The sequence below is a fragment of the Geotrypetes seraphini genome, chromosome 17 (assembly GCF_902459505.1).
Source record: "Geotrypetes seraphini chromosome 17, aGeoSer1.1, whole genome shotgun sequence".
Taxonomy (NCBI): domain Eukaryota; kingdom Metazoa; phylum Chordata; class Amphibia; order Gymnophiona; family Dermophiidae; genus Geotrypetes; species Geotrypetes seraphini.
In genome coordinates, this window is record NC_047100.1 from 20,671,067 (window position 1) to 20,696,462 (window position 25,396).

Sequence of the window (25,396 nt, forward strand, 5' to 3'; positions counted from 1 at the left end):
AAAAACATTTTGCTCTGTATAGTATCCCTCTAATTGTACCCTTCACTCCCCTTTTCCTTCAGGAAATCGTCCAATCTCATTTTGAAACCCAAAATCGTACTCTGCTCACCTCCTCTGGAAGCACATTCCAGGTGTCCACCACCCTCCTGCAGGGAAAAGAGCCCCAGTTTCTCTAGTCTTTCAGCATATGAAAGGTTTTCCATGCCTTTTATCATTCTTATGAGGAATTTAGGAAACGTCTGAAAACACACCTGTTCCTAAAGTATCTAGACAACTGATCCTCTCTTCTCTCTCCCCTCTATAGCGATTAACTTGTTCTATTGATCGCTCTCTCCTCAAAAATGGATTTCCTGTCCTATTAACCCTCTTTCTTCCTCCCCTCTTAAAGTCAATCAATTTGTACCTTTGCTTAATCTTTGAAAACCGCATAGAACTTCATGGTATTGCGGTATATAAGCTGTTATTATTATTATTATTCTTGTTGTTGCTCTTCTCTGGACCCTCTCGAGTATCGCCATATCCTTCTTAAGGTATGGCGACCAGTATTGAACGCAGTACTCCAGATGCGGGCGCACCATCGCCCGATACAGTGGCAGGATAACTTCCTTCATTCTGGTAGTGATACCTTTTTTGATTATGCCCAACATTCTGTTTGCTTTCTTTGAGGCCGCCTGCTTCATGTTTTATCCACCAAAACCCCCAAGTCATAAGAACATAAGCAGTGCCTCCGCCGGGTCAGACCATAGGTCCATCCTGCCCGGCAGTCCGCTCCCGCGGCGGCCCAAGCAGGTCACGACCTGTCTGAATCACCAGAAGGGGCTCCCTTGCCACCTTGGTTTCTCATTGAAGTCCTATCTTCCCATCGAAGTCCTAACCCTCCGGTCTTGCACATGCACGATCTGGTTGGGTTTCTATACTTATTACCTGGTTAGCTTTCTATACTTGTGTTACATCCCAGCTCCTCCCTCAGTATCCCACGATCCCTTTATCCCTCAGGAATCCGTCCAATCCCTGTTTGAATCCCTGTATCGTACTCTGCCTGATCACTTCCTCCGGTAGCACATTCCAAGTGTCCACGACCCTATGGGTGAAAAAAAACTTCCTTGCATTTGTTTTGAACCTATCTCCCTTCAGTTTCTCCGAATGCTCCCTCGTACTTGTTGTCCCCTTCAGTCTGAAGAATCTGTCCCTATCCACCCTCTCTATGCCCCTCATGATCTTGAAGGTCTCTATCATATCTCCTCTGAGCCTCCTTTTTTCCAGAGAGAAGAGCCCCAGCCTATCCAACCTCTCGGCGTATGGGCAGTGTTCCAGCCCTCTTACCAGTTTCGTTGCTCTCCTTTGGACTCTCTCAAGTACCGCCATGTCCTTCTTGAGGTGCGGCGACCAATACTGAACACAGTATTCCAGATGTGGACGCACCATCGCTCGATACAATGGCATGATGACTTCCCGCGTCCTGATTGTTATGCCCCTCTTTATGATGCCCAGCATCCTGTTGGCTTTTTTCGAGGCTGCTGCGCACTGTGCAGATGGCTTCAGTGATGCATCCACCAGCACACCCAAATCTCTCTCAAGTCTGCTGTCTCCCAACAATGCCCCCCCCCAATTTGTAGTTGAACAACGGGTTCTTTTCTAAGTTTTCTTCCCCCAGTACCATCCCCCCCATTGTGTAGTTGTACATCGGGTTTTCTTTCCCTATGTGCAAGACTTTACATTTCTCTACATTGAAGCTCATCTGCCATTTATTTGCCCATTCATTCAGTTTGTTCAGGTCCCTTTGCAGTTCTTTACATTCCTCAAAAGTACTAACCCTACTGGAGAGTTTTGTGTCGTCGGCAAATTTTATAACTTCGCACTTTGTCCCTGATTCCAGGTCATTAATAAATATATTGAACAGCAGCAGTCCCAGCACTGACCCCTGCGGGACGCCACTCGTGACCCCTTTCCAGTCAGAGTAGTGTCCCTTTACTCCTACCCTCTGTTTTCTGTCTGCCAGCCAATTTCTGATCCATTTGTGCACGTCCCCTTCCACCCCGTGGTTCCACAGTTTACTTAGTAGGCGCTCATGGGGTTTCTTGTGGAAGGCTTTTTGGAAGTCCAGATATATGATGTCTATGGGGTCACCTTTGTCCACTTGTTCGTTTATCCCCTCAAAGAAGTGCAGTAGGTTCGTTTGGCATGATCTTCCTTTACAGAAACCATGCTGGCTTGTTCTCATCAGATTATTTTTTTTCTATATGCTCATTGATATTGTCCTTGATTAATGATTTGGCCATCTTCCCCGGAACTGAGGTTAAGCTCACCGGTCTGTAGTTCCCTGGGTAACCTCTCGATCCTTTTTTGAAGATAGGTGTAACATTCGCTATCTTCCAGTCCTCCGGGATTACCCCTGTTTTCAAGGATAGGTTGCAAATCTGCTGTAGTAACTCCGCTGTTTCGTTTCTGAGCTCTTTCAGTATTCTCGGGTGGATTCCGTCTGGGCCCAAAGATATGTCAGTTTTTAATCTATCTATCTGTTTGAGTACGTCCTCGAGGCTTACCTCCATGCATGATAATTTTTCCTCTTGAAGAATTTTTACGGTTCCGGCATGTTGGACGTGTCCTCTTTTGTGAAGACCGACGAGAAGAACGTGTTTAATCTGTCTGCCACCTCCTTTTCCACTCCCTTCCTGTCTCCCTCATCCAGGGGTCCCACCTCCTCCCTCGCCGGCTGTTTTCCTTTCACATATCGAACCTCCTTGGCAAGTCTCTCTTCATACTCTTTTTTTGCTTTTCTGACCACACGGTGACATTCTTTTTGATGCTTCCTGTGCTCTTTCTAATTTTCCTCGGTTTTATCCTTTTTCCACTTCCTGAATGATTTTTTCTTGTCTCCTATCACCTTCTTAACTTCATTGGTTATCCGTGCTGGGTCTTTTGCTTGATTTTTTTTGCACCCTTTTCTAAGTCTGGGTATATACAGGCTTTGCGCTTCATTTACCGTGTCCTTGAATAAGGTCCAGGCTTGCTCCGTCTGCGTTTTTCTGGAGCTGTTCCTGAGTTTCCTTTTCACCAATAGTCTCATGGCATCATAGTTCCCTTTCTTGAAGTTAAATGTTGTTGCAATGGCTTTGGCATTCCTACTTCCACTTTGAACTGGATCATGTTGTGATCACTGTTTCCTAATGGTCCCACTACTTCCACTTCCTGGGCAGGTCCTTTCAGCCGTTGAGGATTAAATCCAGAACAGCTGTCCCTCTCGTTGGTTCTTTGACAAGCTGTTCCAAGAAGTAGTCCCGTACAACCTCAAGGAACTCCGTTTCCTTTGAACATTTTGAAACTCCATGGCTCCAGTCTATCCAGGGATAGTTGAAATCTCCCATAACTATGGTGTTTGCGTTTTTACATTCCCGCCTCAACTCAGCTCTTAGTTCTTCATCCCTTGCTTCTGTTTGCCCATGTGGGCGGTAGTACAGTCCCATCTTTATCTCGGTTCCCTTTCTTCCTCGTATTTTAACCCATAGTGATTCCAGTTGGTCATTTGTCGTTGCTGCATCCACTCCAGTTGAGTGAATGGTATCCTTATGTAAAGTGCTACTCCTCTGCCTTTCTGGTGTGTCCTGTCTCTTCGGTAGAGCTTGTACCCTGGCAGTACTATGTCCCATTTGTTTTCCTCATTCCACCATGTTTCCATGATCGCTATGATGTCTAGGTTCTCATCCTTGGCCATGATTTCTAGTTCCCCCATTTTGTTCTTCAGGCTTCTTGCATTAGTGTACATGCAATTTAGGTCTTGATATTTTTTTCTTCTTGTTATTTTCCCTTGCGATTCATTTTTCTTTCCATCCCTTTCCTGTCCTGCAGACTCCTGATTATTGAATCTCCTGTCACCCCATTGTGGTACGTTCTTATTTTCCTCCTTTTGTTCCTTCTCTTCCTCTTATTCCAATTTGTCTTCTTTTTTTTTATATAAATCTTTATTCATTTTAAATTTTACAAGTGTACAGAAAATCATTCATATAATATACAATTCCACTTGAAAATCTACAATTCTCACAGAAAAGAGTTTAATCCCTTCCCACCCCATATACAACATACTTTATAATAAATATTACACTCCTCCTAACCTCCTCTTGATTCGTCCGGCTCCGTTGGTTTTTCAGCTCCTATTTTGTGTCATTTGTGTCTTCTCCCAGCACTTTCCCCACTCAGTATCTTTTTGGGATACTGTCTTCCAAAACATCGACGCCTGGTCGACTGTTGGCTTTCCCCATCTTCCTAGTTTAAAGCTTGCTCTATTCCTCTCCTGACGTTGTTTGCTAGTAGTCTAGATCCCGCCATGCTCAGGTGTAGTCCATCTCTCCTGAAGAGCTTGTTCTTGCCTCAGAACGTTGTCCAGTTCCTCACAAAGTGAAATCCCTCTTCCTCACAGATTTTATGCTGCTTATCCTAGAAATAAGCAATGGATTTTCCCCAAGTCCATTTTAGGAAATTAGCCAAACATTTTTTTTTTTTTAACCCTGATAAGCTAACTGCTTTCACCACATTTTTCTGGCAATGAATTCCAGAGTTTCATTACACGCGAGTAAAGAAATATTTTCTCTGATTTGTTTTAAATTTACTACTTAGTATCATCATTGTGTCCCCGTCTTAGTTCTTGTATTTTCTTTGGAAAGCGTAAACAAGTGATTTTTCCACTCCACTCAAGTGATAATTCTACTGGAGCCTAGTAGTAGCACAGTCTAATTGTTTTGTGTATTTAATTCTTTAGACACCAGCATCAACAGCTTGAAATAGGTCTGCATGACTTCTGGTAGTCTAGTAAAGCATAAGGGCTGACTGAAACACTTCCAATCCGTGTCTGATCCGTGGGTGATTGGAGGCAGGCCAACCAATTCACCAACCATCTTCATGCAAATGAGGACGATCGGAGGCACACACCCCATCCGACGACATAGATCGCTGGGTAGAAATCCCGACACATGCGCAGACCATCTACTTTACCTGTGCATGTGTTTGCTGTGTTTTTGTTTATTACTAGCCCTGACTTTCCTGCTCTCTGCCACCCTTCCCTGCAATGCGAGCCCATGGTTTTAACCCATGGGCTCGCACGTGGGCAGGTCACGGCAGAGAGCAGGTTTATTTCAGGGCTGCAGGGCTGGACTTGTTTAGTAAATTGCTGCCTGTCTATTTTGCATGCCATTTTCCCTCATTTGCATGCACGGATCAGAGTGGCACAGAGGTTAGTGAATCGGGTCAGAGGAAAATCAGGTTGCAAACCGATCGGTACACAATCAGTTTGCTTAGTGAATTTAGCCCTTTATATGCTTCAGAGCATATAATTTTTCTTGTGCTATATCACTAATCAAACTAGTTCCTGTGAGAGTGAAAACTATTTAGAGAGGAAACCACTAGCCAGTTGTTGTTTCCCTGCAATAAGATGTAATTTCTTTGGTTGTAAATGAGTAGCGCTTAAAAGATATCTCCATTCTCTCTTCCTTAAACAACTCTCTTGCAGGGTTATTACAGGAGCAATGAGTTTATTATAACTCAACATCCTCTGCCACACACTACTAAGGATTTCTGGCGCATGATCTGGGATCACAATGCACAGATCATTGTCATGTTACCCGATAACCAGAGCTTGGTAAGTGCAGAACTCTTCTCTTAAATCTCGGGAGACCTGCATTTGATTCCCGGGTCAGGTTTTCCTTTCCCAAGACTGGCCAGAGCTTGTAATGCCAAAGAGAAGGGAGGGAACGCTAGTTGTTGCTCCACAGCAGTGCCTACTGACTGGACTTATTGGATCTACAGTTCTTAACATACCTGTGTGAAATGATTCCACAAGGAATATTATACTATACAGAATGCATTCCTCTAGAACAGAAGAGGGCAACCTTTGCCACACAAATGCCAATACTATCCCTGGTGGAGGCCAAAATATCATGTAATGTGGGAACTGGAAATACACAGAGCTCCATAGACTGTCTGTGAAAAAATAAATTAGGGTTGCATTTCCATTAACATTTTTAATTGTGATTAATCGTGCAATTAAAAATTTTAATCTCACAACTAATCACGCAATTAAAGGCAGGGCATAGTCAGCAGTGGACCAGAGGGCATGCATTTTCTTTCCCTCCCCCCACCTTCACTTCCATATACATTAGATATCGTACTGTGCTGTTAGTCAAAGAAATCCAGTACCAAAGCCCACCCCCTTCCTCCTTGTCCTGCCTCGGGAGCGAGGAAGTCAGGGGTGCCTGCAGCCATCAAAACCAGCATGACCTGAGCAGCTTGGGGAGTGCAAACATCAGTTTCTGGAAGCCATGCCGCTGACTTCCTTGCTCCTGAGATAGTACGAGGAGGAAGAGGGCAACTCAGGCAGCGGAGTTTTTTCAGCTGGTGGGGCTTCAGCTACCCCACCGGCCATTGAACAGATATTGCAGCTTTGGAAGGGTCTGAGTCCAAAGTGGAGGGCCCAGGTCTTAAAGCCCCCCACTGTGGCTATTCTACTGATCAAATATCTTTCTTTCTTCTGCCCCAGGGTCAACTCTCCCTCCCTCTGAGCCCAACATAGCTCCCTCTCTCTTCTCCCTCTACTTCCCTCCCTCCATCCTTCTCTCCCTCCGTTTGGTATTACTACTACTATTTATCATTTATATAGTGCTGAAAGGTGTACGCAGCTCTGTACATTTTGACATTTAATAGGCGGTCCCTGCTCAGAATAACTTACAATCTAATTTTGACAGACAGACATGATATATAGAGTTAAAGATGCAGAACCCAAGGTGAGAGGAGTTAGGAGTTGAAAACAGTCTCAAAGAGGTGGGCTTTTTACTGGGCCTTGAACACTGCCAAAGATGGAGCCAACCATAGGGATTTGGGCATATATATCTGCCTAATTCCCCTCCCCCCTTCACAGTCCAGCATCTCTACCTCCCTTCTTGGCCCTGCCCATGGTTCAATCTCAGTTCCTTCCCTCACCCCCCTGCATGGTCCAGCATCTCTCCTTCCCCTCCTGTGCCTGTCCATGGCTCTCTCTCAGGTCTCCATCTCTTCTTGGTGTACCTTTTGAAAAGCATGTCTACAGTTTTGCAGCAACCATACTCAAAGATAGCCTGCACTGAGCCTTTCCCTCTGACCCATCTCACTCTTTTGAAAAGGAAAGATCCAGTGCAGCCTGAAGGAAGCCTTTGAGTATGACTCTAATCAGCTCATCGAATTGTGAAGAATTAAGAAATACAGATGAAGCTTTTTTAAATACTTTCCTCATAAAATAACTTCTGATTCTAATTTATATTTCTAAATGGCAGCTAACCCTTCTACAATTACTTCCTACCTAATAAAATAAAAGAAATCATCTTTGACTAGAATGCAAATTTGAATGTGACTCAGGAAGGGCTTCCTTCTGGATTATTGTTAGTTGTTAGAAAATCAATATTATTAAAGCATTCGATCAGAGTTCTTATAGATTAATTCTGATAAAATAAAGAAGCTTACCATCTTGAGTTGTTCATTCATACTAGACTTTAGAAGCATGTTCCAAAAGGAATCAGTACACAAGTTTGATTTTACAAAGATAGGTGAAGGGATAAAGAGCCATGAAAAAGATCCAAAGTTGTATTGTGCCAAATTCTGAAAAGTAAAAGGTTTCTTTAAAGAGTGATAGGTACAGAACAGCTTTAGGGTTTGGATTTTTAGATGTATGATTTGCCTTTGCCAAATCCAAGTTGCATTCGGATGTCCAAATTATTTCCCTGCTAAAGCCAGCTCAAGTTGTATCAGAAGCGATAGAGGGTGAAGTGGCTTGGCCAAGGTTACAAGAAGTGTCTGTCCTAACCACTAGGGCTACTACTCCATCCGTGCAAGATCTTTCGGGAGGAGGGGGGTGCAGACTATTTATATATATGGATGGCATTTTTTTCAGCTTTTCATATGCGCTGTCTCCATTTTCACCACATGGCCATATCTAGTGATTTTTGAGTTCTGCTCACCCTGAGATTAGTGTGACTTGACAGGAGAGGACATGCAGGCTGAGTGGACCTTCTCTCCCTGCCATTTCCCACACCCATAGATGTTGTTCTTGCCTCCTCTGGTGCCTTTCTCTTTAATATGAAACTCTGGGGTGGGAGAGAGAAACAGATTTAGGAGTAAGGGCAGAAAACATTTTTTCCATGAAAGTAATGGGTACATGACTGGCCTTTTAGTGGCTGTGTTTGTGTGTGTGTGTGGGGGGGGGGACAGGACAAAAATTAGCAGTTCAAGAGTGCTTAAAAACATAAGAATAGTCATACCGGATCAGACCAATACTCTTTCTAACCCTGTGCTAGGAGTGGGTGGGGTTTGGGGAGGGTGGGCGCACACGAAGACTGAACTAGACCTTGCTTTGCCTTCCAGAGACTATTAATGCTGTAGGCTATGACAAGTAATTTCTCTCTCTGACGGAAAGCTTAAGTTTAAAACTGTTGACAAAAGTATAGCTTATCTTCCCCAGCGCGGGGCCGACCAATTCTCGCCACCCGAAGTCAATTCTAACGTCGGGGAGGGACTTCCGGGCCAGCCAGGCAGCGATTGGCTGGCCCGGAACTTCCTCCCCGACGTTAGAATTGACCTTGAGTGACGAGAATTGGTCGGCTCCAAGCTGGGGAATATAAACAGGGAGAGTTAAGACCTCGGTGCGGCCTGTTCCCCGATGGTAGTGGCTTTGGGGAGGGCAGGGAGAAGTAAGATCTCGGGCGTTGGCCTGTTCCCCGATTGCGGTGGCTTGGGGGAGGGCAGTTGGAAGGGAAGTAGATTGGAGACCCCTGCTTTAGTCAAGGACAGATTGCGGGCTGCAAAATAGTCTCTGGGGGGGCAGCATGCGGCCTGCAGGCCGCGTGTTTCAGACCGCTGCTCTAAGCTGAGCGGGAATCCTCTAACTGCATTGCTGCCAGTGTGTGTGGGAGGTGGGGAATGCTTCAATATTATATTGTCAATCACTAAGGGTAGGCAGGTTCCAAGGAAACCTGCAGAGCTTGCCTGTCCCCTTACTATTGAAAATGTGATAGTGAAACATTGACCTCCACTGGCGGCAGGACTGCAGATGGAGGATGCCCACTCATTTTAGAAAGAACTGTGCCTGGCATAGGTGCAGAGGCCTTAGGTGCGAAGAAATAAAAGGAACCCTAGAGACCAACTGTTGGCTGTGGCACTGCATAAAGAATGAGACAGTGCAGACTAGAGGGCTGATGCGGTAAAAGCTTCTCTTAGAGCTGTGCATGGACATTTAGCAGTTTTCTAATGTATATTTGTGTTTATATCATTGTAAACCGCTTTGAATTTTCCTAACGGGCAGTACAGTAAAAACATAAACATAGATGATCTGCATAAAATTTGTCTTTACACATGCTTTATGCTTTCAAAAATCCCATTTCCATGGATAAAATCACACAGAAATGCTCTTGAACATTATCCTCAAATTGAAATCCTATTTAGACTGGAGCTCTTTCTAGTACTTCAAGCCTCTCGTAATTCAGCATCTTGTTTTGCAGAACACTTGTGGGTATTGTATCTGTTCAAGGCGGGAAGTTGCAGTGCTTAAGATCACGCGGTCCCTGCCCTTTGTTACCTGACCGCCGATTATGGCTAGTGATTAGCAGCTTTTAGCCATGGCATGCAATGTACTGGAGAGGTCAAAACTAATCAAACACCTCTCCGATCAAAATAATTTTCAGCATTTTTTGCTCCAGTAATCTGTTTGTTTCCGTTGCACAAGAAAAGCAATTTTCTGAGGTCAGTATGTTATTTCCATTACAGTCAAGAATGTACCTGATTTCTCCTTCCCATACAAGAAAGCATTAGGCTGTGTAGCTAGGCAATGAATTTTGACAAACACCACTTCACGTATGTCAATAGACTTTCGTTAAGTCCATTTTCTTAGACATAATTTAAAATCAGAAGGTTTTACAGCATACGGTTTCTTTTGTGTGAGAAAATGCATATCCCTGCCAGACTTGCACTTCTGAACCTGCCATGTCCTCTGTAACATAATTTACCAGCATAAGTCTAGTCTAGCATCAGGACGACTGAAGAGGATATTTGCTGGTTCCTGGGCATCATATTAGTTAATGTCCTTGGAGTGTGGTGTAGTGCTTAGAGCTACAGCCTCAGTACCCTGCGTTAGGGGGTTCAAACCCTCCGCTGCTCCCTATGACCCTTGGCAAGTCACTTAATCCTTCACTGTCCCAGGTACATTAGATAGATTGTGAGATAAGGAAAATGCTTGAAGTACCTGTATGTAAACTGCTTTGAGTGTAATTGTAAAGCTACAAAAAGGCAGTATACAAATCCTTTTCTCTGATGTCATAATGCCTAAGAGCCAGAGGAACTAAAGGTGGAAATAACAGAACTACTACAGCGGGTTTGTAACCTATCCCTGAAAACAGGCATGATCCCGGAGGATTGGAAGATAGCTAATGTTACACCCATCTTTAAAAAAGGATCGAGAGGTGACCCGGGGAACTACAGACCGGTAAGTCTGACCTCGGTTCCGGGGAAGATGGCGGAAGCACTGATAAAAGAAAGCATTGATGAACATCTAGATAGAAACAAACTGATGAAAACAAGCCAGCACGGCTTCTGCAAGGGAAGATCGTGCCTAACAAACTTATTGCACTTATTTGAAGGAATTAACAAATGGACAAAGGGGATCCGATAGACATCGTATACTTGGATTTCCAAAAGGCCTTTGACAAGGTACCCAATGAACGCCTACTATGGCAACTGAAGATCCATGGGGTGGAAGGAGGCTTCATAGATGGATCAAAAATTGGTTGGCAGATAGGAAGCAAAGGGTAGGAGTGAAGGGCCACTACTCTGACTGGAGGAGGGTCACGAGTGATGTTCTGCAGGAGTCAGTACTCAGACCGCTGCTGTTCAATATATTTATAAACAATCTAGAAACAGGGACGAAGTGCAAAGTAATAAAATTTGCAGACGACACCAAACTATTTAGTGGAGTTGGGACTAAAGAGGACTGCGAGGAATTACAAAACGACCTGAATAAGCTAGAAGAGTGGGCGATGAGTTGGCAGATGAAGTTTAATGTAGAGAAATGTAGGAAACAGAAACCCGAAGTACAGCTATACAATGGGAGGGCTGGTAATGGGTGAAAGTACCCAAGAAAAGGACTTGGTGGGTAATAGTGGACAACACAATGAAGCCATCGGCACAGTGCGCAGCGGCCTCTAAGAAGGCAAATAGAATGCTGGGTATTATTAAAAAAGGCATTACAACAAGATCGAAAGAGGTCATCCTGCCATTGTATCGGACAATAGTGCGCCAGCATCTGTAGTATTGCGTCCAATATTGGTCGCCGTACCTTAAGAAGGATATGGCGATACTCGAGAGGGTTCAGAAAAGAGCGACGCGATTGATAAGAGGTATGGAAAACCTTTCATATGCTGAAAAATTAGAGAAACTGGGGTTCTTTTTCCTGGAAAAGCGGAGACTTAGAGGGGACATGATAGAGACAAGATCATGAAGGGCATAGAGAAAGTGGAGAGGGACAGATTCTTCAAACTTTCAGAAACTACAAGAACGAGAGGGCATACAGAAAAATTAAGAGGGGACAGATTCAGAACCAATGCTAGAAAGTTCTTCACCCAAAGGGTAGTGGATGCCTGGATGTGCTTCCAGAGGGTGTGATAGGACAGGGTACAGTATCAGGGTTTAAGAAAGGATTGGATGAATTCCTGAAGAAAAAAGGGATAGAAGGATATAGATAGAGATCACTATACAGGTCCTGGACCTGATGGGCCGCCATGTGAGCGGACTGCTGGGCAGGATGGATCCCTGGTCTGACCCAGTAGAGGCATTGCTTATGTTATTATGTTCATCAGTGATGTCACAATGGTTTCATTGTCCTATACTTGGCTCACTTCTGATATTGTAGTGGAGGAGATTGTGGTGTAGTGGTTAGAGATACAGCCTCAGCACCCTGAGGTAGTGGGTTCAAACCCTGTCTGCTCCTTGTGACCTTGGGTAAGTCCCTTAATCCTCCACTGCCCCAAGTGCATTTAGATAGATTGTGAGCCCATCAGGACAGATAGGGAAAATGCTTGAAGCACCTGTATGTAAACTGGTTTGAGTGTGGTTATAAAACTACAAAAAGGCAGTAATCAAGTCCCAATCCCTTTCCCTATAATGAGTTTATTCAAGTCTAAACAGTGCCGCTGTGTCTCTGCAGCGTTGCACTATCCAAGCACCAAATGATCCATTTCCCTTCAAATTTAACATTAAAATAAGTCTTCTGTCAACTGGAGAAAAGTGGTGAGCATACTGACAAATTACAGGAATACTATTTGAGACTTGGAAATCAGTTGCTTAGACGCATGTTTGATTAGCTCTGATCATGAAATGAAACAAATGTTTTTGTACAGTAGATATGTAAAAAAAATATATATATATATGTAAATGCTGCCACAGTTTGTTTGCTTATCTTCTCAGGCCGAGGATGAGTTTGTCTATTGGCCGAGTCGCGAAGAGTCCATGAACTGCGAGGCCTTTACGGTAACCCTTATTAGCAAAGACAGACTGTGCCTCTCGAATGAAGAGCAGATCATCATTCATGACTTCATCTTGGAAGCCACGCAGGTAAAGCATGTTTGGCCAAAACACAGAAGGAAAATGTGGGCTTTGGGAAAACAATGCTGACTTCCTCAAACAGCTATGTTTTCAAGAAATCTTTTCAAAACTACTTATAACTACAAAAACCTTGCAATTTGAAACTCCTCTATGCTAATTAGTGAATTATTTGTATATATTATTCATTTCCTCTGAAATTTTCCCTCAAACAATGTATTTATATTTATAATGAGAAATGAGCGTATCATAACATATTTGGAAGATCAGATCATAGGATCTCTTATGATCTATATATCATTCCAAGTCCACATCCTGTGTATTCCTATTCATAATGGAATGATTTGAGAAAAGAAGAATCGTACATAAACTTTAAAAGACATCTAAAAGCACATTATTTTTAACTAGCTTTTTCAAATTGAAGAAATGAGCTTGGGATTGTAATCTGTTCTATGTAGTTATTCATTTATTTTTTTAAGAATATTTTTAGTTTGTATTAATAAGGTTAAATTTTATTATTGATATTTGATTGTTATAGAATTTTAAGTATTAAAAACATTTTTTTTTGTTCTTTATTTCTTTCTTTCTTTTCCTATTTTAGAATGGAGTTCTTTTCTAAATTGTTTTGAAATCTGGATTGTAAACTGCTTGGATCCTTTTTTGACTATTATGCGGTATATAAAGTTTTTAATAAACAAAATCATTTATGCTCTCTCCTTCCCATCCCTTAATATTTTCATCAAATCAATTATGCCTACTCAAAAATATCATTTCAAAAAACCTTTTGACATTGTCCTTATAACTGAATAAATCCAAAAAAGAAGGCAACACTTATCTTAGGTGGAACCTGCCATGGTCGGCGCTGATCTGTGGCAGGTTTCACCTGAGTTAAGTGTTGCCTTCTTTTTTGGATGTGGACTTGGAATGATATACAGATCATAAGTGGTCCTATGATCTGATCTTCCAATTTGTTATGATGTGCTCACTTCTCATTATAAATATAAATATATTGTTTGAGGGAAAATTTCAGAGGAAATGAATAAGAACATAAGATTTGCCACTGTTGGGTGAGACCAGTGGTCCATCTTGCCCAGCAGTCTGCTCAAGCGATAGCCCTTAGGTCAAAAACCAGTGCCCTATATGAGTCTAGCCTTGTCTGCGTATGTTCTGTTCCAGCAGGAACTTATCCAACCTTTTCTTGAATCCCTGAAGGGTGCTTTCCCCTATAATAGCCTGTGGAAGAGCGTTCCAGATTTCTACCACTCTCTGGGTGAAGAAGAACTTCCTTACATTTGTACAGAATCTATCCCCTTTTAACTTTAAAGAGTGCTCTCTCGTTTTCTCTACCTTGGAGAGGGTGAACAATCTCTCTTTCTCTACCAAGTCAATTCCCTTCAATATCTTGAATGTTTCGATCATGTCCCCTCTGTTTCCTCTTCTCAAGGGAAAAGAGGCTCAGTTTCTCTAGCCTCTCATTATACGGCAACTCTTTCAGTCCCTTAACCATTTTTGTCGCTCTTCTCTGGACCCTTTCGAGCAGTACTATGACCTTTTTCATGTATGGCGACCAGTTTTGGATGCAGTACTCCAGGTGGGGGCGTACCATGGCCCGGTACAGCAGCATGATAACCTTCTCCGATCTGTTAGTGATCCCCTTCTTAATCATTCCTAGCATTCTGTTCGACCTTTTCGTTCTGCCGCATATTGCGCAGACAGTTTCTTTGTCTTGTCTACAAGTACTCCTAAGTCTCTTTACTGGGGGCTCTCTCCGAGTACAGCACCGGACAGTCTGTATTCGTGTATATGATTTTTGTTACTGATAGGCATCACCTTGCACTTATCTACGTTGAACCTCATTTGCCATTTCGCAGCCTATTCATTGAGTGTGTTTATGTCTCATTGTAGGTCTTCGTAATCCTTCTGTGTCCTCACTACTCTCAATAGCTTTGTATTGTCTGCAAATTTAATCACCTTGCTTGTCGTACCAATTTAAATAGCACCGGTCCCAGTACAGATGCCGGCGTCACTCCACTGTTTACCCTCCTCCATTGAAAAAAATCACCATTTAACCCTACCCTCTGTTTTCTATCTGATAACCAATTCCTAATCCACAACTGAACTTTGCCACCTATCCCATGACACTTTAATTTTCTCAGAAGCCTCTCGTGAGGAATATTATCAAAACCTTCCTGAAAATCTAGATACACTATATCAACCGGCTCATCCACATGTTTATTCACACCTTCAAAGAAGTCAAGCAAATTTAGGAGGCAAGATCTCCCTCAGCTGAACCCATAGAAATAGATGGCAGATAAGGGCCACGGCCCATCTAGTCTGCCCACCCCAATGACCCTCCCCTACCTTTCTCTGTGAATAGATAAGAACATAAGAACATAAGCGTTGCCTCTGCCGGGTCAGACCAGGGGTCCATCGTGCCCGGCAGTCCGCTCCCGCGGCGGCCCCCCAGGTCCATGACCTGAAAGTGTTCCCTACCTAACCTAAAATATCCATACCCTATTCGCTCAATGTCCTGTAAGGTAAACCTCTATCTGTACCCTGTTATCCCCTTCGCTTCCAGGAAGTCATCCAGTCCCTTTTTGAACCCCAGAATTGTACTCTGTCCTATCACCTCTCCGGGAAGTGCGTTCCAGGTGTCCACCACCCTCTGAGTGAAGAAGAACCTCCTTGCATTCGTTATGAATCTGTCTCCTCTCAGTTTTTCTGAATGACCTCTTGTTTTAGTTGTCCCTGCTAGTCTAAAGAATCTGTCCCTCTCCACCTTCTCTATGCCTTTCATGATTTTATAAGTTTCTATCATGTCCCCTCTCAGTCTCCGCATGTCTATCCCATTTGGCCTTAAAATCAAATTTCTACCACTCTCTGGGTGAAGAAGAACTTCCTTACATTTGTACAGAATCTATCCCCATGCTGACTCCGTCTCATTAAATCATGTTTGTCCACGTGTTCCACAATTTTATTTTTTATAATCGTTTCTACCATTTTGCCCGGCACCGAAGTGAGGCTTACCGGTCTGTAATTTCCCAGATCTCCCCTGGAGCCATTTTTAAAAATTGGCATAACATTGGCCACCCTACAATCTGAAGGTACTACAGATGATTTTAGCAACAGGTTATACAGATCACTAAAAGCAGGTCAGCAATTTCATGTTTGAGTTCTTTTAGTGGCCTGGGATGTATACTATCCAGTCCTGGTGATTTATCACTTTTTCACTTGTTGATTTGGTTCAGTACATCTTCCAGATTCATCGAGATTTTTTTAGTTCCTCCGCATTATCGCCCTTGAAAACCATTTCCGAATCAGGTAGCTCTCTTACATCTTCTTGTGTAAAGACCGAAGCAAAGAATTCATTCAGTCTTTTCCGCTATGGCCTTATCCTCCCTGAGTGCCCCTTTCACTCCTTGATCATTCAACAGTCCCACAGATTCCCTCACAGGTTTTCTGCTTCTGATGTAACTAAAAAAATTGCTATGAGTTTTTGCCTCTTTTGCAAGTTTCTCTTCATATTCTTTCTCAGCTGTCTTTTATCAATGCTTTGCATCTAACTTGCCAGTGCTTGTGTTTCTTCTTATTTTCTTCATTCGGATCCTTTTTCCATTCCATTCTTTAAAGGATGTTTTCTTGGCTCTTTCACTTCACCTTTTAACAAACTTAAAGATCTTAGTATGTATACTCTGGAAGAAAGGCAGATGGCAGGAGAGGGGAGATATGATAGAGACATTTAAATACCTCCATGGCATAAAGTCACAGGTGAAGAGCCTCTTTCATTTGAAAGGAAGCTCTGGAATGAGGGGGGCATAAGATGAAGATTCAGGAGTAATCTAAGGAAATTTATGGGAAGGGTTGTGATTACAAAGAATAATCTTTCAGTGGAGGTGGTGGAAACGAGAGCTTTATCTAAATTTAAGAAAACATGGGACAAGCATAAAGGATTTCTAAGAGAGAGGACGGGATAGTAGAGTAGTTGGTATGGATAAGCAGATAGGATAGGCTATATGGTCTTCATCTGCCATCCGAATCTGTTTTCTTTGTTTAATATGAGTATTAAATATCATCATGTAAAATGACTACATTTTTGTTTTAGGATGATTATGTTTTGGAAGTACGGCATTTTCAGTGTCCAAAATGGCCCAATCCAGATGCTCCCATAAGTAGTACCTTTGAACTTATCAACGTAATCAAGGAAGAGGCCTTAACAAGGGATGGTCCCACCATCGTTCACGATGAGTATGTTACTACTTTTTTATACTCTATATTTTTAAACAGATATATGAAAGTACTATTCCTTCTTCCAGAATTCTTTCATGTTGCATTAGATGAATACTGTATTTGCCTTTCCTAATGAAGCTGATTTCTGAACTCTGCTACTTCTCTGTAATTAAGTTTTCCATAGTGGTATTTTCAACAGTTCAATACTGCATACTAACATAACAGATGATGGCTGTAAAAGACATTTAAAGCCATTCGTTTTGCCTAGTTATTCTTGGCTGCTTCTTTCAGGATTTATCTATGGCTTCTGGTTTTAAATTTTAAACACCAGTAAGTGTAGGTAAGGGGAGATTCCCCATCCAGTGGCTCAACTGGCCTGGTAGCTTCCCTATCTGTTGGGGTCAGGGAAAAGAAGATAGGTTAGCACTGATTTTCAGCACTAGGCTAATAAATCTAGACAAATGAATAGGTTTAGACCCGAATTTCAGCCTGCCTGGCCGACATTGCTGCATGGATGTCTTGCCGCTATCTCAAACTAAATATGGCTAAAACTGAATTCCTTATCATTCCGCCTAAACCAGGCTCCCCTTCTCGTCGTTCTCTATTGATATGGATAATGCTATCCTCCTCCTTGTCTCATCGGCTCGTGACCTTGGAGTGATCTTTGACTCCTCTCTCTCCTCTGCTCAGATCCAAAAGACCGCCAAAACCTGTCGCTTCCTCCTCTATATTATTACCAAAATCCATCCTCTTCTCTCTGAACACACTACCAAAACCCTTGTCCACGCTCTTGTCACCTCAAGCTTAGGCTACTGCAACGTACTTCTCTCAGGCCTCCCGTGCGCCCGTCTCTCACCTCTTTAATCTGTTCAAGATGCTGCTGCATAAATCATATTCCATGAGAGCCGCTATTCTCACATTAACCCTCTCCTCGCTTCATTGGCTCCCTGTCCATTTCCAAATACAGTTTAAACTCCTCTTGCTGACTTACAAGTGCATTCGCTCTGAAGCCCCCCGATATCTCCCCTCGCTTACGTTTGTACGGAATCTAACCCCTTTCAATTTTATGTTATGTTATGTTATGTTATTTATTTCTTATATACCGCTAAATCCATTAAGTTCTAAGCGGTTTACAAAGAAATATACATTAAATATACGATAAAAGATATAAGAAAATAAGAAAAATAAATAGATAAAAGAATGGGTACTTTGAAATTCCCTGTCTGTCCCGAAGGCTCACAATCTAACTAAAGTACCAAGGATAATTTAATTAGTAAGTAGTAGATAGGAAAATAAAGATAGCGAAAATGAGATATAAAGCATCCTAACAAGAATACATAAAACTTTCAATATCAAACTATTAAAGATAGAACATACATACCAATTTAATAAAGTATTAGAAAGAAACTAATTATATAAAAATAGTTTTAGAGAGTGCTCTCTCATTCTCCCTACCTTGGAGAGGGTGAACAACCCTACTAAGTCTATCCCCTTCAGTACCTTGAATGTTTCCATCATGTCCCCTCTCAATCTCCTCTGTTCGAGAAAGAAGAGGCCTAGTTTCTCTAATCTTTCGCTGTACGGCAGCTCCTCCAACCCCTTAACCATCTTAGTCGCTCTTCTCTGGACCCTTTTGAGTAGTACCGTGTCCTTCTTCATGTACGGCGGCCAGTGCTGTACGCACTCCAGGTGATGGGGCACCATGGCCCAGAACAGTGGCATGATAACTTTCTCTGATCTATTTGTGATCCCCTTCTTTATCATTCCTAGCATTCTGTTTGCCCTTTTCGCCGCTGCCACACATTGCATGGACAGCTTCATCGACTTGTCAATCAGAATGCCCAAATCCCTTTCCTGGAAGGTCTCTCCAAGTGCCGCCCCGGACATCCTGTATTCATGCAGATTTTTGTTACCGACATGCATCACTTTACACTTTACACTTCGAACCTCATCTGCCATGTCTATGCCCATTCCTTGAGCCTGATTATGTCACGTTGCAGATCTTCACAATCCCCCTGCGTCTTCACTACTCTAAATAAGTTTGTATCATCCACAAATTTAATCACCTCGCTCGTCGTACCTATGTCCAGATTGTTTATAAAGATGTTGAAGAGCACGGGTCCAAGCACCGAGCTCTGCGGTACCCCACTGGTGACGCTCTTCCAGTCCGAGTATTGTCCATTTACCCCCACTCTCTGTTTCCTATGCTCCAGCCAGTTTTTAATCTACGTGAGTATTTCATCCTCGATTCCATGGCTTGCAATTTTCCAAAGTAGTCGTTCATGCGGAGCCTTGTTGAACGCCTTCTGAAAATCCAAGCTAAAGACCCACTTTTTTGAAACTGCTTTCAACTCTTAACTCTCCCTCACTGCTGTCAGATACCTAGACCCACTATAATCTACCCAACCCTGAAATGTCTGTCTAAATTAGATTGTACGCTCTTCTTGTATGTTAAAATGTATAGCGCTGCGTACGCCTTTCAATGCTATAGAAATAATAAATAGTAGCAGTAATAGGCATTGCTTTGTAAAATTAACTTTGGAGGCTTCAATACCTGAAGCTGAAATAAAGTACATTAAAAAATATTTCTTAGCATTGACATAATCTTTGATTTCAGAGCCTATATTTCAAAAGGTTTTATTAAGTGCTAAGGGGCTTACATTGCATACATTAAACAAACAAAAGAAATGTAGAGTTTCATGCTGAAAGTGACCAGTGGTCGTTCTGATTTACGATTTGCATATCTTCGTTCTACAGGTTTGGAGCGGTTTCAGCAGGAATGCTGTGTGCCCTAACCACTTTGTCCCAGCAGTTGGAAAATGAAAATGCTGTTGATGTGTACCAGGTGGCAAAGATGATCAACCTTATGAGGCCTGGTGTATTTACAGATATTGTGAGTCTTAACATGAAAATAAATAAACTATAAGCAAAAGCATTGAAAATTGAATTAATTTTCAGGGAGTTCACTAGAATACGGACTTGCCAGATATAAGAGAACATTTTATATTTCCATGCATATGTGGATTTTTACTATATAACATTTCAGCCAGTGTAAAAGCATGCTTTGCTGGTAAGTGTGCACAGGAGCTGGAAAAGAGTTGTACATTTTGTGACATCCACACATTTCCTGGCATAGAGTACATGCACATAATTGCACCTAGCTCTCAGAATTTATGTGTGAATAAATGTGTGAATTTATGCAAGAGCATTTGTGCACTACTAGGGAGAGAGTTCTGGGAGCCTGTTATACACCGTCCAGTCAATATTCAGCCTTAGTCAGAATTAGCCTCAGATGTTCATTGCTGAGCAATATCTGGCCACCAGCATTGAATATCTGAGGTTAATTCCTCATGTGCCAGCCACTGGAGCTTATACGGGCCTTGGCTAAGACCCACATAAGTAGATGTGCCCCTTCTGATGCCTGCTTTCCTTGACCCCCTAGATGCAAAGAAAGAACGCCTGCTGGATTCTTCTGCTTCCTATCCATTCCTATCCCATTTGGAAATACAAACTTCCCCCCCAGTGGTAGCAGGCTTACATGCCCATTTCTATGGTGGTCCAGTAGGGAAATGAGCAGGAGTGATACCCACTCATTCTTGCCTGTTGCGACAGCCTCTCTAAAACGGCTGCAATGTCCTCTAGTGGCAGCTTTGTGGTACAGTATAATCTCGTTATAATGGACTCGCTTATAACGGAACCTCGCCTATAGTGGACAAGGTCTGCTGATCCCGGCCGAGCACCATTAAAAACATATAGAAAATCATCGGATATAGCAGACTCATATATAACAGACTTTCGCATATAACGGACTTTCGGATATAACGGACAACTATTTTGGTCCCAGAGCCGTTTTTAGCTGTAATCTTATTTGACTATAACAGACATGCAGGCTCCGCCTACAAGGCACGTGGCATGCCAGTGATATAGCATCAAAATGCAGCCCAGAAAAAAATGACAGAATATTTTTCTTTCCAGTACCGTGTTCTGGTTTGCAATCATTTCGTGGCAGGCCAATGTTTTGATGAGTTTTGTTATTGATGTTGCTGATATGCTTGTGTAGTGACTGTTGTTCATCAATTTACATTGTTTCAAGGACAGAAAGAGAAACCCTTTTTTAAGGCAGTCTTCAACCTATTTTCAGCTAATACCAGAGCGTGTTAAAAAAAAAAAAGAAGTCTGCTCTGTGGAGGGGGATGTACCTTAGTGTCAATTATGGATCCAATAGGGCGACTTGTCCATGCATTTCTATACCCACAATTCTTCCTTAATGCTTAAGTAGCAGGATAATAATGGGTTGTAAGATTCATGCTCACTAGTCACTGCTTACGTACAATCTCTTGCTACATTCCACACACCAGTGATTTAGCACAGCTGCTTTCTTCAGCCAGCAGACCGGTGTTTAGAGAAAATAATTATTATTCATTATTTGAGTATCGCTATCATTGTATATACTGGAATACGAGATAACTGACATGATTACACATTTGTTGAAACATAGAAGCATAGGATAAGAGAAAAATAAGGCTTGGTCTAGTCGCACGATTTCAATCCTGGTGTAATCCTGTAGACTCCGGATGATCCTCTGGTTTTCCTCTCACTTCTTCACACTGCGCTCATATTGGAATGTTTTCTGATGTTGTCTCCTTGGAGCCTCTTACCATGACCCTTTGTTCTAAAATACTGAGACCTCTGGAAAGAGTTTTCTTCTTGTGTTAATGCCTTTGTGGTGTTTGGATGTTTATCATTCCCTCTTATCTCTCCTTTCACCAGAGCATTACATATTTAGGTCCTTAAGTTTCATCTCAGGAATTTTGATGTAGACTCTGCACTATTTTCTGTCTAGCATTCTTATACCTTATATTCCAGCTAGAGCTCCGCGATCCCAATCCACCAATTGATCACTGATATGCCATCCTGCCTGAATAAGACTGGAATGTAATTAATAGCCAGCCCCTTTTTCAAAGAATATACTATTGTGACACATTCAGTTGTCTTCTACACCATAAATATTTAAAAGAGCTCTTAAGGCCCATCTTTTTTTCTCAGATATTTGGGGAAACTTGTGGAGCTTTATGGATGTGTTTACAGGTTCTGTGGTAGAAGGAGTTTCTTCTTTTTCCTTCTACTTTTGAGCTTTCATTTCTTTCAAGCTTTCTGATGATTGTAACTATCTTTATCTTTTCATTTGTATATTGATTGTGATGTACTACAAAGTGGCTTAGCAAGTTAAACTACTAAAATGTTTGTATGTGTTTCTTTGGATTCCTTAGTTTTTGTTGTCTCTTTTTTGATATACAGCCTCCAGAACTGGACATATACCATAGATGAGGTTTTAAAAATGACCTTGCAAAGACATTATGGTCTCCTTTTTTCCTACTGGTTATTCCTCTCCCTAGAAAACCTAGCATTTATCTGCTTCCGTCCACCACCTTATCACATGGGTTTGCTACCTTGAGACTATCAAAAATTATCATTTCCACGTCTTCTGGTTGATGTAACTTGGTATCTCATCCCTTGGATTTCCACATGCCAAATGCATGATTCTGTATGGTTTTTGCACTGAATCTTTACTCATTCTACTTACTCCCGCAGGGGTGTTCAACATGTTGCATATCTTAATATAACATAAATCTTTTATATACTGCAAAATCCGGTTTAAGGCAGTTTACAGGAAAAGTGGCTGAGAATCAACGTGCTACAGCAATGGAGAAAGAACTGAAAATTGTATAAATTGCATAAAGGGAGATAAATACATAGGTAGGAATGTTTATAGTCTTAGAGCAGCAACGTGAAATAGTCAGTGGGTGGGGAGTCTATTCATGGAAAAATTTAAGGTTGGTCATCCTGTTTGAGGAAGAGGAGCTTTCTAAAGTGCATGTAGGAGATTGACATTAGAGAATGACACAGGGGAAAAATGTGTCCCTATCTCCGCGACCACTGTCCCCGCCCTGTCCCCATCCCCGTGAGCGCTGTCCCCACCCCATCCCCACAACTACTCCACAGCATCCATACAAGCCTCAGTACTGCAATATTTAGCTTATTCCTTCCTTATAAATCAAAGTTCTGGCTGCTGAACTAGAGAAAGAGATGTTCAGCTGGCAGGGCTTTGTTTATAAATTTTTATCAATACAACTAATATACTACTTTATCCTAAAGAAAATAAATAGAAATTTTTTTCTACCTTTGTTGTCTGGTTTCTGCTTTACTCATCTTCTCATTCTATTCCTTCCATCCACTGGCTGTCTTCTGTGTCTTCCATTTACTCTGTTACTGTGCCTCTCCCTTCACCCCCCTCCCCCCATTGGTCTGGCACCCGTCTTCTTCTCTCCGCTCCCCCCATAGTCTGGTATCTCTGTCTTCTTCCCTTCCAGCGTCTTCTCTCTGTTCCTCATTTTCCTTCAGCGTCTTCTCCCCACTCTCTCTTCCCCATTTCTTTTCAACATCTGTTCCTTTCCACTGCCCGTTCAGCACCTCTCGTGCAGTCTGAGCATCTCCCTCACCTTTGCGACAAGTTTTGAGTTTACAGAGTAACTAGTTGAAGCCTCCAGAGCCTGCTTGAAGTCGCGTGCATCTGTGGGCGGAAGCTTCTCCTCTGACGCAACTTCAGGGGCAGGAAAGAACGTTAGTCTCCTCCCCCCCCCCCCCACTGCTCTGCCCATTACCCCATTACCGCTGCCAAGACTTCTCACTGTAGTCTCATGAGAATGCCGCTGGCAGTCCTGGCAGCCATATTAATTGGCACTGGCATAAGTGAGAGCAATCTTCAATTACAATATGGCTGCTGGGACCCCCCCTTGACAGTCTCGGTGGCAGCAGTAGGCAGAGAAGAGTGGGTTCTTTCCTGCCTCCAAAGAGAAGCTAGGCAGGAAGGGCCTACTGATGCTCAGTGGGGGTGGCAGCGCCAGGTACCTTAATGGAATATGCTCCTACTGAGTAGCCTTGGGACGCCTAAATAGAGGCACCCAGATATAAAATTTTTATCTAAGTTACTTGCACAAGGCAATGTACTTTCAGTGATATCACTATACTTTATCTTTCAGGAACAGTACCAGTTTCTCTACAAAGCAATGCTCAGCTTGGTTAGCAGTAAAGAAAATGGAAACAGCCCCATGACGCTGGACAAAAATGGCACTGTAGTGGTTGCCGACGAATCGGATCCAGCCGAAAGCATGGAATCTCTTGTTTAACTGAAACCTTGAAAAAAAGGCACTTACTTTGTACAAACTTCTCAAGACTGAGTGAACTTTTTGGAGGCCTTTTTTGCCTGACTCTAGGTTATACAATAACCCAATTACTTTTTTACACTGATAAAAAGTTTTGATATTTATTTTTTGCCATTTTATGTCTTAATGGTATCCTACTGAGCATTTGCACCTCTGTTTATTTCACACAGTGAAACACAAGTTTATCTAGTTTGCACTATATGATCAGTGTTACTGCCTATAATGTTCTAATACAAATGCATACCCTGAAGGGATGTTCCATGACAACGTCCGACACATGTGACTCTTTTTGGTTAAATGCAATCAAGTTTTGTTTGAATCTTAAATCTTGAATGCTAAAACAGATATGTATTTTTTTGGTATAAGAAACACTATAGCAGCCTATAGCTTTTTCTTTATTTCTAATGTTCATTATTATTATTAATACAAAATGTAACAGGTGTTTACTAGTACAGTGCAAAGTGGGGAAACGAGGCAAGAGTTGTTCTTTGCTTTCTGTTTGCGTTCTTAGAGGCATAAAAACATCATCAAACGGAACGTCTTTCAGAATTTTGGAGTCACATTCCGTAAGTCTGTAAAATACTTCATGCTTGCAGGATGCCCAGTCTGGGATGATGTCCCCAATCTTTTATTTTATAAGCTAATATAGTATTTTATAAGGGGGTGTTAATAAATAAGACAAATTTTTACAGTTTTGATGCTGTACTTAGTCTCCTTATCTATTAACTCCCCTTCATATATTTGAAAACTGCCATACTGGGAAAATAAACTGTGTTTTTAACTTCATTTATCTGCATCGTATTTTGGTATAATGAAAATTATTATAGCCCCAAATCAAATCCATTTGGAGAAACACAAAAGTAGCAACATTGTATACAGCTAAGCTGTTAAATATTTAATTTGCTTCTCCTTGCAAAACATTGAGCAATATGTTGGGTTTTCCACCTATTTGTGGCCTGCAAAATGACATTTTTAACCTAATAATTAGACACCATATTTATAGGCATGTGGTTTTAAAAGTCTGAAACTAAATTCAACTTAAGTTCCTATTCTTTTGAACAGGGAGGTAAACTGCTAACAAACTACTTCTAAAGTTCCTTTGTTCACCTTATCTTACGCCAAGCTAATCAAGCTGGAAAAAATGTGATCATCTACCGTAGAGGTGGACATTACTTCATTTTGAAATTACTAAAAGCCGGTATGTGCCAACTGGTTATAATACTTATCTGGATAGGCATCATTTTTATTTAGAAACTGAGCCCATGGAGAGAAGGGCTAATACTAATTTTTTTAAAAACCTCTCAATTTCTGTTGTAAAAAATGAAAAATTTAAACTTTATGGT

General features: G+C 42.0%; 1 protein-coding gene across 3 annotated transcripts in view; it reads left to right on the forward strand.

Moving 5' to 3' along the window:
• PTPRG (protein tyrosine phosphatase receptor type G) overlaps nt 1–24,839 on the forward strand; it is a 720,636-nt gene extending 695,797 nt beyond the window's left edge. For all 3 annotated transcript variants that reach the window (XM_033925773.1, XM_033925774.1, XM_033925772.1), the window contains 5 exons: nt 5,501–5,629; nt 12,469–12,615; nt 16,706–16,848; nt 19,588–19,723; nt 23,871–24,839. In XM_033925773.1, coding sequence (XP_033781664.1) covers nt 5,501–5,629; nt 12,469–12,615; nt 16,706–16,848; nt 19,588–19,723; nt 23,871–24,017 — 702 coding nt within the window. In that variant the 3' untranslated portion in view covers nt 24,018–24,839. The remainder of the gene's footprint in view (nt 1–5,500; nt 5,630–12,468; nt 12,616–16,705; nt 16,849–19,587; nt 19,724–23,870) is intronic.
• The last annotated feature ends 557 nt before the right edge of the window (nt 24,840–25,396 follow it).